The 19,969-nt window shown below is 37.0% G+C and overlaps 1 protein-coding gene across 6 annotated transcripts in view; it reads right to left on the minus strand.

Annotated features, from left to right (window-relative positions):
- PHTF2 (putative homeodomain transcription factor 2) overlaps positions 1-19,969 on the minus strand; it is a 160,894-nt gene that overhangs the window by 34,834 nt on the left and 106,091 nt on the right. For all 6 annotated transcript variants that reach the window (XM_063667679.1, XM_063667680.1, XM_054493974.2 and 3 more), the window contains 3 exons: positions 13,448-13,613; positions 12,002-12,166; positions 2,041-2,227 (listed from right to left, as the gene is read on the minus strand). In XM_063667679.1, the coding sequence (XP_063523749.1) occupies positions 2,041-2,227; positions 12,002-12,166; positions 13,448-13,613 (518 nt within the window). The remainder of the gene's footprint in view (positions 1-2,040; positions 2,228-12,001; positions 12,167-13,447; positions 13,614-19,969) is intronic.

Consider the following 19,969-nt stretch of genomic DNA (forward strand, 5'->3'; position numbering starts at 1 on the left):
AATATCCTCAACTACCACAAAGTAACTAATTAGTATTACCTGATTTTCTGAAAAAATATCTTAAATCAGTGACTATACTTTCATTTTTACTTTTAAAAGTACTTCAACAGCCATTTGTCAAATATTATCCTGTAATATTTCTGTTCATAAAAGGATGTGAAACAGCGTCCAGAAATATGAAATATGCCAGGCACAGTGGCTCAAGCCTGTAATCCCAGCACTTTGGGAGGCTGGGGTGGGAGGACTGTTTGAGGCCAGAGGTTCGAGACCAGCCTGGGCAACATAGCGAAACTCAGTCTCTTAAAAAATAAAAATAAAAAATCAGCCAGGCATAGCAGTGCATACCTGTACTCCTAGCTATTCAGGAGAGTGAGGTGAGAGGATCACTTGAGCACAGGAGTTTTAGGCTGTAGTGAGCTATAATCGTACCACTGAACTCCAGCCTGGGCAACATAGTGAGACCATGTCTCAAAAAAAAAAAAAAGGAATATAAACAGGAGAAAAGCAGAACAGAGACCACTTAAAAGAAGGTGAAAGAACATATTATACTATTTTTTCAAACTGAAAAAGCCATCAACTGTAAGACCCACCACTAATTTAACAACAGTTTACAGGATAAGAGGAAGTAAATAGCAACTGCATGTGCGCACATGTCAGACAACATTCTACTCACATCAATTTGTAAAAGATATCCAGAGTTTAGAAATTACGAAATTAAATGACTCTAGAGCATACGTTTTATTGATATTTTCATGTTCCTCATACAACTTTACTAGGTAATATTAATACAAGCCTGAAAACGTGTTTGAAAGTGTATGACTGAAAATTTATCTGCTGAATAACAGTGATGAGAGGCTCACATTATCAGAGCTAAATGCTGAAAAAAATCTAAAATCAGAGTAAGGGACTACATTCATTGCAGGCCCATGCTCTTCTATGGCTACTGGTACTGAAAATACATGAACGTTCAAGTAGTAACATATACTTTACCCAAAATTAGAGAATCCTCTTTTCTTTATTTTCCTCAACACAATATGTTCATGCTCACATTCCCAAATGTAAGAGAGGTAACATCTTTTAATTTGACTCTCTCTCTATTTTTTTTACTGTAACAGCTTCTAAAGAATAAACTGTTCAACCAAAAAAAATTCAGTGAAGCAAAGAAATAGAAGACATCACATTAAGCTTTGTTACAATAAAACCAGAGTCCCTCTATTTTGGAAAAGTAAAGAAATAATTGTTCTCTTTAACAAATATGTCCCCAGTAAGATTTTTTCCAGATTAAAAACAAAACAAAAGAAAACAAAACAGGTATGTTGACACCACAGGTAATGAATGCAGGAAAAACAAGATATCTTCTTATAGAGAACATGAATGGAAAACTGGTTTCCTTGTTCAGCTTTCTGAATTATTTGCATGTTCCACTTAGTGCAAATTCTTACACACACAGAAATAGGGAAAGAAAAAGTAAGGCTTAACAAACAACAACTGTAAATTATAAAGTGCTTTTAACATTTTGGGGCTAGCCACAGTGGCTCATGCCTATAATCCTAGAACTTTAGAAGGCTGAGGTGGGTGGATTGCTTGAGTCCAGAAGTTCGAGACCAGCATGGGCAACATGGCTAAGCCCTGTCTCTACAAAAAAAAAAAAAAAAATTAGCCGGGCATGGTGGCGCATGCCTGTAGTTCTAGCTACTCAGGAGGCTGAGGTGGGAAGATCGTTTGTGCCTGGGAGGCTGAGGCTGCTGTGAGCCAAGATCGCACCACCTCATTCCAGCCTGGATAACAGAGTAAGACCCTGTCTCAAAAAAAAACATTTTGGAAAAACTGAAGCCATCAATTCAGAAGGTGTCAGATTATATTGTCAATCAAGTTTAATCACAACACTTTATCTCATTTACAGTTTCATCAGTGTTATAAAGGCTCACAGAATTAATTCTGGAGCAAACACTTAGTTCAAGGGCAACTACTATATCTAAGTCACTTCACATTAACTAATATAAAATCACACAGGCAAACTATTTTAAAAATCACACGTACTTTGCTAGGACCATTCCTCAGTGTTCCTGTGTTCCAGGCTGTCTCTTCTGGTCGAATAGTTTCACACTGAGGTTCATGGTTTTGTATTCCATCTTCACTGCTTTTAACAGTCTTTTTCCCATCAAGGGATACATAGCCATTGTCAGTTTCAGTTGATTTATCAATTGAATTCTTTGCTTTCTTTGATCTAAAAATTAAAATATGCAGAAGAATGTTTGGACTTAGCTTATTTTGGATAGGTTACTGATAGAAATTATAATGTTAATAATTACATCAGATAGCTATTTCTCTAAATTTTAATGATCATCCTATTTGTATAATAATTTAGAAATATATCTAACAGCTAAAATAAACATGTAAATTAATGTCCTATTTCAGCTTAAAGGTTTTGAGGTCTTACAGATAACAATTCTAGGAGACATGCCCTAACTTATCAAAAAATTCTTAGTAAATCATCTGGTCTTTGAACAAAATCTAGAAACAAAATTTTGCCCATTTTATTATGGTTAAAATATATTTTGAAGTTTTATTTAAAAAATGATCTAATTGTCAGGTTAAGTTGCAATTCATGGTTTAACTTAGTTTGATAAATTCCTTTTAGTATACAACTCATTTTAATATACAATGAAGACACAGGTCTTCTGTAACATAAAAAGATATAAAAAAAGGAAAATTTTAAATAAGTTTCTAAATAATGGAAGAAGTGAAAAAGAACAACACAAAGAAAATAAAGAAGTAACCTCTTTCACCCACTGAAATAATCTCTGGAAAAGATATTAGTAATCATGCAGCTTATAAATATCTAAAGGGCTAGAATTGAGGAATTTATAAGAATAAATTTTTTTTCAACATATAAAATACAACATGGGAAATGAGATGTTTTTTACTAACAGGCAAACACTTGAGGAGTCCTCTTCAAAGACTACAGTGGATGAAAGAACAGTTATCCAAAGGAAACGGTTAACAGAAATATAAAGTTAGTCCCACACAAAATTAAAATGTGCTCAATGCAGATTAAGTCTATGATAAAACATTTTTAAAGCAATTATATTTAAATAAATTCCCTTGAATTTTTGTTAGAGGTATCAATTTTGCAAGTTAGGAAAAATAAAAATAGTATATTGCCTTCAGTTAGGTCAAAAACCAAAAGCTTTAAAAAAGTGCACACATACCAAAAAACCCCACATTAGTTTTAACAGTAAGTTACTCAGTTCTATTGGAATCTGTATTTTAGAACTGAGCAGGAAATTAAAACTCACCTATTCTAAATGCTCATTTTGGAAACAAGGAAGAAGAACCAGTCTAAGTGACTTATTTAAGGTCATGCAGTCAGTTAGAAGCAAAGCTCGCACTAGAGTACAGACCTTCTGACTATTAAGTTAATTATATTGTCCATACTACCTCAAACTGCCTGCTCTCTGGGAAACTGCCTGTTAGGATTTTTTTTAACACACTCATCAACCTAGAAAGTTTCTGTCTTATGCAAACAGGCCCCTTTCCTTCCTTGTCTTTCTTCTCCAAGGTTCCTAAAGGGGCAGAAAGACCATTATTTCCCATATGCTCTACAGAGCTCCAGTGCTTTTTAGTCATTCAGAGCACATCTCCACAGAGCTGCGAGACTGAAAAGCCAAATCTCCAGATCCTTTACTTTCTGTATGATCCTCAGAAGCATGGAGAGACCAAGGGAACAATAAGCCATAGGATAAAGAGGATGGAGAGAGGGAGGAACATGAATTATAGGATAGAGGAAAATGGGCAAAAAATAGAAAATAAAAGACGCAGAGGAAACTTGTTACTTTGTCTGGGAAAGAAAGTGATAGAAACATTAGTTATTAATTCTCCCTTGAACACTGTGCAACCTGCAGATGTGGAAAAAGACCAAGTGAAGTTGTTACTTGATATCCTGAAAATGTCAGAAACTCAAAGATAAGAAGAGAGAATGTACTGGAAAGGTATTTATAAAGGTTCATGAAAATCAGACTGGGCTAAGGGAGAGGAAAAGGGGGATAAATTAGGTGAAAGAAGATGGAAAAGTTGGTAGAACCATTAATCAGACAGTATATGCAAGAAGAGAAATTTATTTAGGAAGAAAGATGGAACACTCTGAGAAATGTTAGTAGGCAACTGAAAACATGAGCCTGGAGGCCAGCAGTCAAAGTAGAAATAGTGGCTGAAAATTTGGGAATGTGTAGAATGAACCAGACTCTATAGGGTTAAAAAAAGGGTGGCGGTAGGGGGGTGGGGGTAGCCCAGTAAAAGGGTCTTTGAGTCTGTAATAACTGTTGCTTTAACCATTTTTCTAAGGAGAATGTATTCTTTCCTTAACAGGGCAGGGTAAATACTATGTGAAACCAGGGGAAAGAGTACTGGTAGCATTCATTCCATATGATATCTTTCAGCTATCTCTCACTTCCTCCTGTCCTTAACTCTGCTTCCTTCCAATCTTCTCTGGGTTGTTTCTCTCCCCACTGTCTCCTCAAAGTTCATGTTACACTCTCAGGAGACAAGAACAGTAATTTACTAAGCTGTAGTAGGTATTTGATGCTTCTCATGAACCTTATGGAGGTAAGTTGCAAACTAAACTGCAATGGCAAAAGAAAAATGCTAAATGTAAGTATTACTCTCAGAGTTTACAAACAGAGGCAGCCTGCCAGTAGCTGGTAATGAAAGCACTTGCAAGAATATCAATGGAATGGGACAGCAAAAGCAGCCCAGTGATAGTCAATAATGGAAGCCCATTTAGGGACAATATTAGAGAAAAGTACCAGGTGCAGCCTGGCAGGGTTAGAAGTTGATCTATATAAAGGCGACTAATGGAATAAGTAAACATATTGAGGATAATCGGAATCAGACTTTTCTCACTGACAGAGAAAGAAGATAGAAAAAGAAGAAGAGATAGAATGAACCCTGCAGGATGGTATTTGAATTGGAGCTATCAATGCAAATTGATGGTGTGTAATATATCTGGATAGCTATAGAAATAAATATACTTGTAAAGGGCCAAATACACATTTTCTAGCTGTGCTCACTGAAAAGGCCTGGGGTTAACAACACCCCAATCGCAACGAGTATATCTTGAACTCAGATTTTGGTTTCTATATACTACTCTTCTTGAAACAATAGTTGATTCCAGGCTGGGACAGAGGAAATACAAGTTGAACCCAAAACACTTTGTTGTGCCAGAAAGTAAGGAAATGCTCAAAGATTGATACAGATATATCAGATAGCAAGGTTAGTTGCTCAAAGGGGTTCCATGGCCAAAATTAGGTTGATCTGATCATCAAAATAAATAATGACAATAAAAAATTGAATAAAATAGAAATCTATGAGTAAATAAATAAAGGAAAACTTCTCCTTAAAGCAGAATGCCAACTAATAAATGTAGAAGGAATGATAGAGTTAGAAAAATAACCACTTGGGAATCATAATAATTAGGGCAAGAATAATCTATAGATGCTAAAGCTAGAAGGTGAAAGCAGGATAATAAGTGGGTCACGACCAGGCCTCCATATCCACAGGTTCCATATTTGTGGATTCAACCAACCTCAAATTGAAAATGTAGTTAGGCTTACTATGCTTGCATCTGTACTGAACATGTACAGACATTTTTTTCTTGTCATTATTCCCTAAGCAATACAGTATAATAATGATTTACATAACATTTATACCATTATTAGGTATTAAAAGAGGATTTAAAGTAAATGAGAGGATACGCATGCCCTATATGCAAATACTATACCATTTACACACGAGACTTGAGCATCCTCAGAGGTTGGTATCCTTGGAGGTGGGGGGTGGGAGTGGTGGTGGGTGGAGGTATCCCAGAACCAATCTCCCATGGATACCAAGAAACAACTGTGGTTTTGTTTTGTTTTGTTTTTAAGAGAGACAGGGTCTCACTCTGTCTCCCAAGCTGGAGTGTAAATGGTAGGAGAGCTAAATTCCAATTATTGCAGGTAAAGAAGGTCAAAAATGTGGTTGCTCCAGGCAGGTTTAGTTTTACCACTGATTGCTATATGACTCATGTTGGCATTAATAAACAAAAGTAACTACCTCAAAGGGACAGTATTGGTAAAATTAATTTATCAAAAGGAACACAGGTTACTGAGACTTAGATGTTTAAGTAATTCCTCCTGTTGCCTTGTTTTAGGGAATAAAAATACAGTAAAGGCAGTGGGGATGAGAGACTTATTTAAAAAACAAATATTGTAAAATTCTACTTACATTTTTAAAAGGGAAGTTAATTCTATTTGTCAACTTTAAAACATGCACAAAAATAAACAGAATGCAAGATAAATAGCATTTTGATTTTAAAATAAACATATATACTGAAATCACCATTCCTCATCAAAAATGGAAAGCAGAAAGAAGCTGGTATTAGGAATTAAAGTATTACCGTATAGGAAGAAATTATACTTTTTAGTATTACACACACACACACACACACACACACACAAATCTACCTTCCGATATTTACAATTCATGCATGTAATATTCATTTCATAAAACCAGAGTTAATGCTATTTTCTTAGATCAACCCAAACACCACGAATCACAGGCACCTGGACAGCAAGGCTAGTAGTAGTTTCTTGAAAACAGGAGACATATATCTCTATACTGCTTTTATTTATTCCATGATAGAAGCAGTATTTCCTAGACATGCACAGTGTGCCCTTGGCAACACCCTTGGCAAGGAAAAAACCCTAGAAGCTTGGAGTAGTTGAAAAGAACCCTGGACCGAGAGTGGTGGCCTCCCGGCTCTGCTGTTATTAGTGACTGCAGTGTTATGAAGAATAAATTAAGATGAAATCAGTGAAAATGTTTTTTGTAAATTGCAAATATTGTAGTAATTTATTACCTTACTCCTAGATTTTGAAAAGCTTTTTACCAAATTCAGCATAAAAATAATGAGAAAACAAGCCAGGCATGGTGGCTCATGCCCGTAATCCTAGCACTTTGGGAGGACGAGGTGGGCGGATCATGAGGTCAAGAGATTGAGACCATCCTGGCCAACATGGTGAAACCCCTTCTCTACTAAAAAATACAAAAATTAGCTGGGCGTGGTGGTGTGCGCCTGTAGTCCCAGCTACTTGGGAGGCTGAGGGAGAAGAATCACTTGAACCCGGGAGGCGGAGGTTGCAGTGAGCCGAGATCGCGCCACTGCACTCCAGCCTGGCGACAGAGTGAGACGCCATCTCAAAAACAATAAAAAATAGAAAATAATAATGGCCAGGAGCGGTGACTCACACCTGTAATCCCAGCACTTTGGGAGGCCAAAGCAGGAGCATCACGAAGTCAAGAGATCAAGACCATCCCAGCCAACATGGTGAAACCCCATCTCTACTAAAAATACGAAAATGAGCTGGGCATGGTGGTGCATGCCTGTAGTCCCAGCTACTCGGGAGGCTGAGGGAGAAGAATCACTTGAACTCGGGAGGTGGAGGTTGCAGTGAGCCGAGATCGTGCCACTGCACTCCAGCCTGGCAACAGAGCGAGACTCCATCCCCCACCCCAAAAAAACTAATAATAACAATAATAATGAGGAAACAGCTTATATTTAGAAGATAGCTCAGTCAGAATCTCAGTTTAATGTGGATCCGATATAACTCTAGCACAAACCAAGGAAAGCTGTGATTTAATACTACCAGAAAATGTCAAATTTCTGGTAGGTTTTTCAGAATATTGAAAATTGATTACAGACTTTCATTTCCCATTTTGAGAATCCCTAAGATTCTGAGGGATGTTAGAGACAACAAAACTGTGATTTTCAGCATCTTTTCTGACTCTATTATTCCATGATTCTCTGAGAAAAAAAATCTCAGATTTAATTCTGTTCTGGGTGTTAAAGAAGCTTGTAGGGGCAACTAGGGGCTTTTCCTAGGAATATCTTTCCAAGCTGAGGGGGAAGGACCTCGAACAAGGCCCAGCAATCCAGACTTAGTCATTCAGCCAGTCAGTGAACCATCATAAGGTTGCCGCTCTCCTCCTCCACTGTGCCTTAGCTGCTCACTCCTATTCTTAGCTTCTTGAGTTTAGCTTAGTTTCTATGACCTTATCAGATTTCTGAGAACTACTCCTCTTGTAAAAACATTGCATATCCAACTCCTTGTTTAAATTCACTTCAAGATCCAATTGAAACGTGAAGCCTTCCTAATTCTCCTTGGCAGAGATCATTGTACCCTCCTTTGTTCTCCTAGGATATTTTGTTTGCATTTGTAACACTGTATTTCAGTGGTTTATATGTGATTTTCCCCCACCAGCTTATGAGCTTCAGTATTGTACTCCCAGCATGTGACTCAACGCCTGGCTTAGGATGGTACTTATTAGATATTTCTTTTTTTTTCTTTCTTTTTTTTTTTTTTTGAGATGGAGTCTAGCTCTGTCGCCCAGGCTGGAGTGCAGTGGTGCCATCTCAGCTCACTGCAACCTCTGCCACCCAGGTTCAAGTGATTCTCCTAACTCAGCCTTTCAAGTAGCTGGGATTACAGGCATGTGCCACTATGCCCGGCTAATTTTTTTGTATTTTAATTTGACCTGGTGATTTAGAGACAGATAATCAGAATAAAACCGGATCACATGTTAACTAATATGCCTGACTGATCTACCTTTAAGATTCCTGTCACATTCAGCCTTAGTATTTACTGTTTTTAACACTAAAGTGAAAGTTAAAGATTTAATAAAGCTGGGTGTGGTGGCTCACACCTGTAATCTCAACACTTTGGGAGGTTAAGGTGGGAGAATTGCTTGAGCCCACGAGTTTGAGACCAGCCTTGGCAACATAGTGAGAGCTGTAATTCCTGTTTGCTGTTTTTCAGTGATATTGTCACGGTGAAATGAATCTTAGAGGACATGAAAGAAAACTTAGGATCCATGCGACTTCTGAAGTAAGTACTATGCTGAACGACACACAATCAAGATGTAATTCGTCCTATTCAATCTCTTTAATAGAGACTATAATTACATTAATTAACAATTCATTGAAATTAAAGTACTAAATCCTTAGGAAATATAATTGATTTCTATCTTTTTTTTTTTTTTTTAGACGGAGTCTTGCTCTGTCACCCAGGCTGGAATGCAGTGGCACAATCTCGACTCACTCAACCTCCATTGCCTGGGTTCAAGCAATTCTCCTGCCTTAGCCTCTCAAATAGCTGGGATTATGGGCACCCACTATCACGCCCAGCTAATTTTTGTATTTTTAGTACAGATGGGGTTTCACCATGTTGGTCAGACTGGTCTTGAACTCCTGACCTCAGGTGATCCACCCGCCTCGGCCTCACAAAGTGCTGGGATTACAGGCGTGAGCCATCGTGCCCAGCCTCTATATCTTTTTAAATTGACATTTTCTTAAGACTTTGTTTTCTCAGGTTCATAAAGGTTTATTAAAGTAATTCCCAATTTTTCAAATGAGAAATACTATGTCTTGTTTCAAAAATAATAGTTTTATCTTGAGAATAAAATGTACTTACAGATGACAAACAGTACCTTTCCAACTTATAAATACAGGGTTTTAAAACAGTGGTTCTCTTAGCTGGGGCATGGTGGCAAATGCCTATAGTCCCAGCTACTTGAGAGTCTGAAGTGGGAGAAACACCTGAGCCTGGAAGGTTGAGGCTTCAGGGAGCCATGATCACGCCACTGCACTCCACCAAGGACCACAGGAGTGAGACCCTGTCTCAAAAAAAAAAAAAAAAAAAAAAGGCGGTTCTCTCAGTGTGCAGTGACATAGGTTAAAAAAAAAAAAAAAATATATATATATATATATATATATATATATATATACACACAAAAATAGAATAGTGGTTCTCATCCTAACATCTAGAAAACCATCAAGATACCATACACAAAGCTTAGGTATCTGTGTGGTTATTAATTTATTTTTCTATCAGTTATGTTAACAGAGATAACTTAACGGACGTATCCGGCTTTTCAATTTATCACCAGAAACAATTTTGTTAAGTCTTAGTTGATAAGTTGATAAGTGCTTAGTTGATAAGTTGATAAGTTCTTAGTTGATAAGTGCTTAGTTTAAGCACTTCCTGTCTTAACAAAGCCTGAAAGAAGAAAATATCATCAAGATCTCTGAACTCAGCTTAGGACTTCTAAAATTAACATTTCTCTTAAGATTTTCTTGTACCTAATAAAAGTCTCATTCATATGCTGGCAAACCAGCCCCAAAATGAGATAAACACAGTACGTCTTTTAAAATATTTAGATGTACAGCAGTCATGATTAAAGAGAATAAATCCAGACTGAGTTAGCCACTATAATGGACAGCCACTGCAATGGCAGTCATGATCATGGTCATGCTGCTGCCCAACAGGAAGAATATTTAAGTCTCTATCTCATTTGATAAGAGAAATATAGTAAACTTCCAAAGGTATCAACCTACTAGTTTTAGGGGGACTCTGAATACTACATATAATATCAGTTGTAGACAACCAAAACAAATGAATGATTCCCAAAAAGTGAAATATATCCATTACGCTATTTATAACTGCTTATCTGGAAATGCTCAAGAAACTGACTTTGCAGTGACTAAATTGTTGCATGCCAATGTTAGAAAGGACAGCTATATTACATCCAAGTTAGTTATGTGCAAAACATTTTTTTTAAAAGACTAAAGAAGAGAGAGATATAGACAGAATTCAACCCAAGTTAAAAAACGAAAACAAAACATATTGTCCCTGGAGGAAGAATAGGTGATTGGAATAGAAAGGATTTTCACTTAATGCCATGTTACTGTAAACTATTAAAATCTGGAAAACTTTCCCAAAAATTACAATCAACGAAAATATGCCCTGGATATAACTGCTTAGTTCCATAATGCATGATAAACTTTATCCTAAGAGCACAATCACAAATTGATGAAATATGGTATTAGTGAAGAAGTTAACAAAGTGACAGAATAGTTATTTGCAGTATCCCTTTTCTTGATTAATTAAGTACCTTTCATCAGTTACACTCAATATTTTGATCATAGCTTTTTAACTTTTTTCACATTTATTATAGGTATATATAAACTAGTAATACAACCCTTAAGTGTTTTGAATATTCAAAATAATAATAATAATACAAGCTTGAGTCAGGTTTTTTTTTAATGTTTGCTGTAATTATATTTTCCTATTTGGTAAGTCTTCATTGATGGTAAAACTATACAAACTATACAAAAAGCCATTTTTGTGTAGTACAAAAATGTACATGGTACATTGTACAAAAGTAGAATCACATACTATAATATACATTTTATTCACTTAAATAACAATGCCTATATGTTTTATTTCAGATAATTTTGGATAATTGAGGCAAGAACTTAGAAGAAAAAAATTATACAATTCACATGACATTTTAATACAGCCAATTTTGACCTAAAACGGTGATAAAAATAAATTAACCAATTAACACAAGTAAAATAGTACTTGAGAAATATAATAGAAACCAAAATCAAGAAATCCTGGCCGGGTTCGGTGGCTCATGCCTGTAATCACAGCACTTTAGGAGGCCGAGGTCTGGCCAATATGGTGAAACCCCATCTCTACTAAAAATACAATAAATTAGCCAGGCGTGGCGGCACGTGCCTGTAATCCCAGCTACTCGGGTGGCTGAGGCAGAAGAATCACTTGAACCCGGAAGGTAGAGGATGCAGTGAGCCGAGATCGTGCCACTGCACTCCAGCCTGGGCAACAGAGCCACTCTCCGTCCCAAAAAAAAAATAAAAAAAGGAAATCCTAGCTAAAAATGCTTTGATATACTCATTCTCGTATAGCTGTATGTACACATGAGCCAAATAAACTTTACAGTGTCTATTTTTCCATTATCTATACTATTATAATTTATCAAAACAAAATCCATAATGAGGCTGTCACATTTAAAGTAATTAATATTCATTACCTGAGACTGAAGTGCCAGAAAAAGGATAGTGCCATCTCTATGACATATAAAACCTTAAATAAATACAAACCCTGATAAAAAGAAAGCAGCATGCCAGAGATCTCTGAAGACAGTGCCAACGCTGTGAGAGGTGCTTGTACCGTGGTTCTGAACTGCTCCCTCTTGTGTGTTATCTGTGGTACTAGAACCATCTCCTTCCCTATGTACTTCCAAATGGGCTGCTTTTCTTAATTTCCTTCATCAGAAGAGATTAAGAATGGAAGGCAGCTTTAATATTTTAATAACCACTTTCTCAGTAGTACAATCAAAATTTTGAAAAACATAAACACAGGAACTTTACTTAACACATAATAAAATTTAGATTTACTAGATAAAATTTAATCCAAATATCATGATGCATATTCAAGACCAATTTCTAGAAATGTTAAGGTATTGGTCCTTGCTTATATTGGCAGGTCAGTGGACAGAAGGTTGTAAGGATTGCATTGGATGAATATTTACAAAAGCATTTCTTCCCTATTTGAATGTCACTTATCTGCAGATGAAGAAAGAAGAAAATTTAGATTGGAGAGAATTATAATCTAATTTATCGACATTGCTATTTATCTAATGTATTATCTTTTAAAAATGAGATGGGCTTAAATCTCAGCACCCAAAAACTACAAATGTCACAATCTCTTAGCAATGATATTCAAAAGAGGACCTGCTCCAAAAGAACCCTAAAACAAACTCCAGTGTGCTGAGTGGCCAGTGAGACATGCTATATTTACTGAATCAAGGGTAATATTAAACAGATTCAAATAGAATGTAGTGGCTGGGTGTGGTGGCTCATGCCTGTAATCCCAGCACTTTGGGAGGCCGAGGTGGGAGGATCAATTGAGCCCAGGAATTCAAGACTAGCCTGGACAATAAAGTGAGACCCCGTCTCTACAAAAAATAAAAAATAAAAAAACTAGTCAGGTGGGGTGGCATACACCTGTATTCCCAGCTACTCAGAAGGATGAGGTGAGAGGATCACTTGAGCCCAGGAGGTCCAGGCCGCAGGGAGCTGGACTCCAGCCTGGGTGATGGAGACAGTGAGACTCTGTCTCAAAAAAAAAAACAAAAAGAAAAAAACAAAACAAAACCAAATAGCATTTAGTAAATACAGTTTAGCTGAAATTTTTTTTAGGTTTTTGTTTTTGCCAAAGCATCTTAAAAATACAAGATTTTTATAAGTAGTAGGAATTATTAACAATCTAGCTAACATATATTGTCTACATTGATATTAGGTGACTATAAATGAGCTTCAGGAAAAAAAAAAAGAAACAAAACCATAGGCATGTGGTTTTAAAATGGCCTTGAAGCAAATATAGAAACTAAATCATCTGGTAATTCATTCTGAAGCTCAGTGTTTTTTTTGAAACAGCAACCTTACACGATAAGATTTTAGTCTATGAAGATAAGAGGAGTCAAGAACAACTGTGGATTCAAATTACATAAATGTACAAAAAGATTACTTTTTAAAAAACAGTACCTTCTTCTTTTACCCCCTGTACTTAGAGGAGGTTTGGGTGTTCTTGTGGAAACAATCTGGCAGTGCACAGTTCCCAGGAGCAGCATCAGCCATATCGGCCCAATCACCTCTGTCAGAGGTATGCTGTGTGGGCTAGAAGTGGAGCAGAATAATACTATTGCGGCAACTATAAAAAGGGAAAGAAAATATGCTTAATTATAGATCTGATAGTCACCTCTTCAAAACTTTTAAAATTGTTTTTACATTATTTTTTGCCAAAATATTTTTCTAAATTTAAATGAGTTTAAAATATTACTACAGACAAGCTCTTTCAGATTGTTTTATTGTCTGCCACAGCCTAACCATGGTATTCAGTAATAAACTCTTGGAACAAGACAACACCCAACATAGTCTCTAAAGTACACCTCAACGCTGCAACGTAAATTAGATGCATATGAATCTAAGGACATTTCTAAGTAACATCACAGACAATCAAAGAACCACCCTAACCTCAAGTACATTATTTCTTTGTTTTACAAATAAGGAAATCTTATGATAAGTGTATAATACAGCTACAAAGAGCTTCTTATTAATAGAAGTCTATCTCCTTAGAATTAATAACAAATTTACTTAGGCATAGTTTCCAGAGAAACCACTAAACATCCATCAATGCTAACTATTACTACATGAAGGGAAATCTTGTTTTGCCTACACAGCATCCCTTAGACTTTCTGGACATAAACTCTCTTTACCTTTGTCTCCCTCCTTTATCCACCAATCATACATTCTTATTTCTCCCACCTCAGGGACAGACACGTAATCTAGGCTTGTCACAGTCTTAGTCTGAATACAAAAGTTTATAAAAAGATGGGCAAGTGACCTAAGCAGGGCCAATCAGTCTTTTTCAGGGACTAATATAGGTGCTTCAAGACCTTTCTCCTAGATCACAAACACTAAAGACTATGAAAAAATGAAATTGCTAGGGGCCACCTTAGCCACCACTTAGAAAGAGCCAACCTAAGAACGTGACCAGCAAGACCAAAGTCTACAGCAAAAAGAAGTGAAGATATTATCTGAGCCTCTCGATCCAGCCATGCCTGAATCCAGGGCCAAGGAGTACCTAAAATAAAATGTAAATATTATAAGATTTTTGGTCATTTTGTTAAGTGTGATCACTGTAATGTGGTTATATGTGCTTATTTTGAAGAGACGCATATTGATGTATTCAGGGGTAAAATGTCTCAATGTATATAATTTACTTAACAAAACAGATTAAGTAAACATCCCAAAATGTTAATCATTGTTAAAGAGATGGGTATTTAGGTGTTTAGGGTGACCAAGTAATTTACCATCTAAACCAAGACACTTTTGAGAGTGAAAGGCACCAGGACAACATAAGTAAATTTGGGGTTGGACAATCCTAGGCAAACTGGGACATATGGCCGCCCTAGCTGTTGTACTATTCTATCTAGTTTCCTGGGGTTGTTTTTTTTTTAGCTTTTATGATAAACAGTAAAATTAACTACCAAAAAAACCAACTTCTTGTAAAAGCTAGTTTGCATTTAGTTTCTGCCACCTGCAACTCAAAGAATCCTGGTCTAACATACCAAAAGCTTAAAACATCACTTAATCTGCTAATATACTTAAAGAGTATCATGAAAACAAATTTCAACTGTATGTAACTGTAAGTAATAAGGTTCCTTAAAAAGAAAAAACAAAAATTTAAAATGCCAATCATCTTTATGAATTACCCTGGAATTTAACCCAAATTCTCTAGTTCTTCTGTAACAGTCTGGAATTTTGAAAAGCAGAGTCTTTTTTGTTTTTAATATGAATTCTAATTTGACTTTTATCAAGTTCTCTAATATTTTTGAGCCCTGGTTTAATCTTCTGTATATCTACATAGTACACAGCATACATACAGTACATAGGCACTATAATAGGTTTTAGGTGAGGTAATGCATGTAAAACATTTTGAACAGCTGCTTATACACAGTAAATGTATACTGAACATTGGTGAATAGTAGCTTTTTTTTTTTTTTTTAGCTACCATTAACTCTAATTTTGTCTTGAGACGGAGTCTCGCTCTGTCGCCCAGGCTGCAGTGCAGTGGCGTGATCTCGGCTCACTGCAAGCTCCGCCTCCCAGGTTCACGCCATTCTCCTGCCTCAGCCTCCCGAGTAGCTGGGACTACAGGTGCCCGCCACCACGCTTGGCTATTTTTTTGTATTTTTAGTAGAGATGGGGTTTCACCGTGCCATTAACTCTAATTTTAAAAGGGGCAAGTACAAATGCTTACTTAAGAAGTTCAGAGTTTCAGACACAAAGGAGAACATCTTTTAAAACTTTAGGTTTTATATAACCTGTTGCTGGTTATTTATCTTAACCCTTTCAGCCCTGTGATCACCATTCTCTGTAATCCTAGGGCTGGGAGTATACAAATTATATTTTCTGTATATCTTAACAGGAAGTTATTACATACTGTGAAATTCTGACGACAAGGCATTAGAAAAAGGGGGAGGAGCCACTTTCTTCCTCTCTTTTTCCTTCTTTCTTCTGACTGTGTCTTTCTAAAAGTGATCATGTCCCTCCCATGGTCTCAGTTCCTGAGACAGTGGCTTTTCCTCCATGACTCTGGTATCACTTCTTTTTGTGTTCCTCTCAAGTTAAGTTTCAGAAGATATATGGAGAGCCGGGCGTGGTAGCTCCTGCCTGTAATCTCAGCACTTTGGAAGGCTGAGGCGGGCAGAACACGAGGTCAGGAGTTTGAGACCAGCCTGGCCAATATGGAGAAACCCCGTCTTTGCTAAAAATACAAAAATTAGCTGGGCTTGGTGGCACACGCCTGTAGTCCCAGCTACTTGGGAGGCTGAGGCAGAAGAACTGCTTGAACCTGGGAGGTGGAGGTTGCAGTGAACCGAGATCGTGCCACTGCAATCCAGCTTGGGCGACACAGCGACCCTTCGTCTCAAAAAAAAAAAAGAAGATATATGGAGAAAACATTCACTTATTTTATATAATGCTGAGTTATACTTTTTGAGCATTTAATGAAGTCCTACGAACTAGACAGTGCTGCTAGAGATTTCTGCTGGAGATCAACTAAGACAGAATGTTGTTGGGCACAAACATTTCAAAGGCAGGACTTCATGTACTGGGCAAGGGGAACTCCAGGAGTAGGCTGGATGCAATGGCTCACACCTGTAATCCCAGCACTTTGACAGGCTGAGGCGGGTGGACTGCTTTAGCCCAGGAGTTTGACACCAGCCTGGGCAACAAGGCGAAACCCTGCCTCTACAAAAAAAATTCAAAAATTAGCTGGGAATGGCGGTGCATGCCTGTAGTTCCAGCTATGGAGGCAGAGGTAGGAGGAATGATTGAGCCTTGGAGGTCGAGGCTGCAGCGAGCCATGACTGCGCCACCGCACTCCAGCCTGAGCAACAGAGAGAAACCGTGGTGGCTGACACCTGTAATCCCAACACTTTAAGAGGGTGAGGTGGGAGGATTACTTGAGGTCAGGAGTTCAAGACCAGCCTGGGCAACATATTAAGACCCCATCTCTACAAAAATAAAAATAATCAGCTGGGCATGGTGGCGTGCTCCCATAGTCCTAGCTAGTTGGGAGGCTGAGGCTGGAGGATTGCTTGTGCCTGGGAGTTCAAGGCTGCAGTGAACTATGATCGCACCACTGCACTCCAGCCTGAGCAAAAAAGCAAAACCCTGTGTCTAAAAAATAGAATAGAATAGAATAGAATAGAATAGAATAGAATAGAATAGAATAGAATAGAATAGAATAGAATAGAATAGAATAGAATAGAATACTGTCTTCCATCTTTAGGACTGTTAATCTTTAAGATTCAGTGGCAATTAGGCAATGCAGAAAAAAAGACAAGACACAGTCTCCGCTCCCTATCCCTTGGTTTAGACCAGGGGTATCCAATCTTTTGGCTTCCCTGGGCCTCACTGCAAGAAGAATTGTCTGGGACCACACATAAAATACACTAACACTAACGATAGCTGATAAAAAATCGCATAAGGTTTTAAGAAAGTTTATCAACCTGGGCTGGGCCACATTCAAAGCCATCCTGGGCTGCATGTGGCCTATGGGCCATGGGTTGGACAAGCTTGGTTTAGAGGAAAGAAGAGACATATAAAGAAACAATGAAAATACCTGTTATGAACTAAACTGTGCTCCTTTCATCCTCCCCACACAAATGCATATGCTGAATGAAGCCCTAACCCACAATGTGACTACGTTTGGAGACAGGGCCTATAAGGAGGTAGTAAAGGTTAAACAGATTCGTAAGGGTAAGGCCTTAAACTGATATGACTCTTGTCCTTATATGAAGAGGCAGAGATACCAGAGTACTCTCTCTCTCTCTCCACTCACACACACAAGAAAGGCCCTGTGAAGACACAGCAAGAAGGTGGACATCTACAAGTCAGAGAAGCCTCATCAGACACCAACTCTGACATTGCCTCACTCTTGCACTTCCACCCCTCAGAATGGTGAAAAAATAAATTTTGTTGTATAAGCCACCCAATCTGTGGTATTTTGTTATGGTAGCCCAAGGTGACTAATATAATACTTATGATTAACTGCTATAATATACATAAGAAAGATATGTAACTACATTGGGGAGTTATGAAAGGATTCTCAAAGAAAGTGATGTCTGATGTCTAATCTAAATTTCAGAGAACACAGAGGATTGACTAAACAAAAGGGAAAAGGGCTACCCCACGCAAAGGGAGTTGCGTGTCCAAAGACACATAGGCAAAAAAGCATGGAATGTTTAAGAAACAGCAAAGAGCTAGTTTAGCCTGGTTAAGGTGGGATAGAAATTCAAGGAGGGATTTGAAAACTCAGATTGCATCTTGAAAGCAATGATAACTAGTGAAGAAATTTAGATCTTAAGCAGCTGGTTTGAATTTGTCATTTAATAGGTAAATGGACAGAAAGTAGAAGATGATGTAAGGTTTCCTGGCAGTAATCTTGGCAAGAAACTAGGCAACCAAGACATGCAGAAATGGGGATAGAGCTAAGAATACATAGCTGAGATACTTAAAAAGCATGTAATTGAAATAAAAAAACTATACATAGTTATATAAAACCAAATCTGACTGCATTTGATTCTTTCTGCCTTTCAAGAAGTGCAAACAAGAATGAGGACATAACTCAGAGCACTGCAGCACCCCGCTTTTACACAGGTTGCTGCAATGGAGATAGACATACAGTGGTTTTCAAAGGTAATGGCAGCCTGCCGAGGGTCATCAGAGTCACATCGTGATTTTGGCACTAGCTGTATGACTTTAAGGAGGTTAAGTCATTTCTCTAACTAAGCTTTACTAGGAGAATGTTTAGTGTTCATCATAAGGGTCTTATGATTAAACTTGGGTTCTGAACTTAAAAATATCTCATTTAATGCCCAATCTAACCTGTGTTCCCTATTTAACTTAGAGGAACCAGTAAGTAAATTTCAGACACAATATAATTATACAATGTCAGTGAACTTTTAGTTACATGGGAAACTTGTTTGTCGTGGAATACTAGAAAGCAGCAATATCTTAAAAAGCACAATGCACTGTGATGTACAATCAATGGTACTGAATTACTCTAATAAACTATTGCAATTTCTGACCACATTCAAATAAAGTTTTCTCATCTAGGTAAGCCAGAAAACCTTTGAAGATAACTATACTTAAATTAAGCTCTCTTAAGTCCTTTTGAGAAGAAAACAAGAAAATGATAAAAATTATGATCACTATAACTAGAAAATATTGATAAGCAAATATGATCACTTCAGCAGTAATTATAATAGCAAAAAATAGCAATCAGCTTAACTGCCCAATATTGAAGTAGGACAAGATATTTTCTAGTAACTTTGAAGTTATATTTACAAAGACTTTTATATTATGACATTTAGGTAAAAAAAAATGTAGCTGTTCATATAAAATAATCTCAACTATTTAAAAAGTATTAATAAATTTAAAGGCAAGATGATGGGTAGTTTTTTTTTCTTTAGCTTTTTCTACATTTTCCAAATTTCCTGCCATGAAAATTTTATTATATCTTTAATCAGAAAACACACACACATTCTAATAACAACAACCACAAAATTATCATAGTCCACACCCTTTTATGTATATAAGATGTAACCTGGCTTAGAAGAAACAACTTTATCTAAATAACAGTCTGCAGTTTTTATTATATTTTCATTTATTTAAAAAGTATCTCTTAGAATCTGTTGATAAAACAAATTTAAATAATCATTCAGGATTGTAATCATGGTTTTTTTTTTAATAACATATTAAAAAGACTGAAAAGACATCAACCAAATGAAAATAACTGCTTTGTTCACGTGATGGAATATGAATAGTTTCTTCTTTAGTTTCTAAATGCTCTACAATGTTACACATGTTGTGTTACACACTGCTGCTAAGACTATGCACTAGAATGTTGTGTTAGGAGGTTAACATAAGAGCTGTTAAGTGTGTGGTTCTGGGATCAGAATGCTTAGAATTGAACCTGGGCTCTACCATACTTGA

Source organism: Pongo pygmaeus, chromosome 6 (genome assembly GCF_028885625.2).
Source record: "Pongo pygmaeus isolate AG05252 chromosome 6, NHGRI_mPonPyg2-v2.0_pri, whole genome shotgun sequence".
Classification (NCBI taxonomy): Eukaryota; Metazoa; Chordata; class Mammalia; order Primates; family Hominidae; genus Pongo; species Pongo pygmaeus.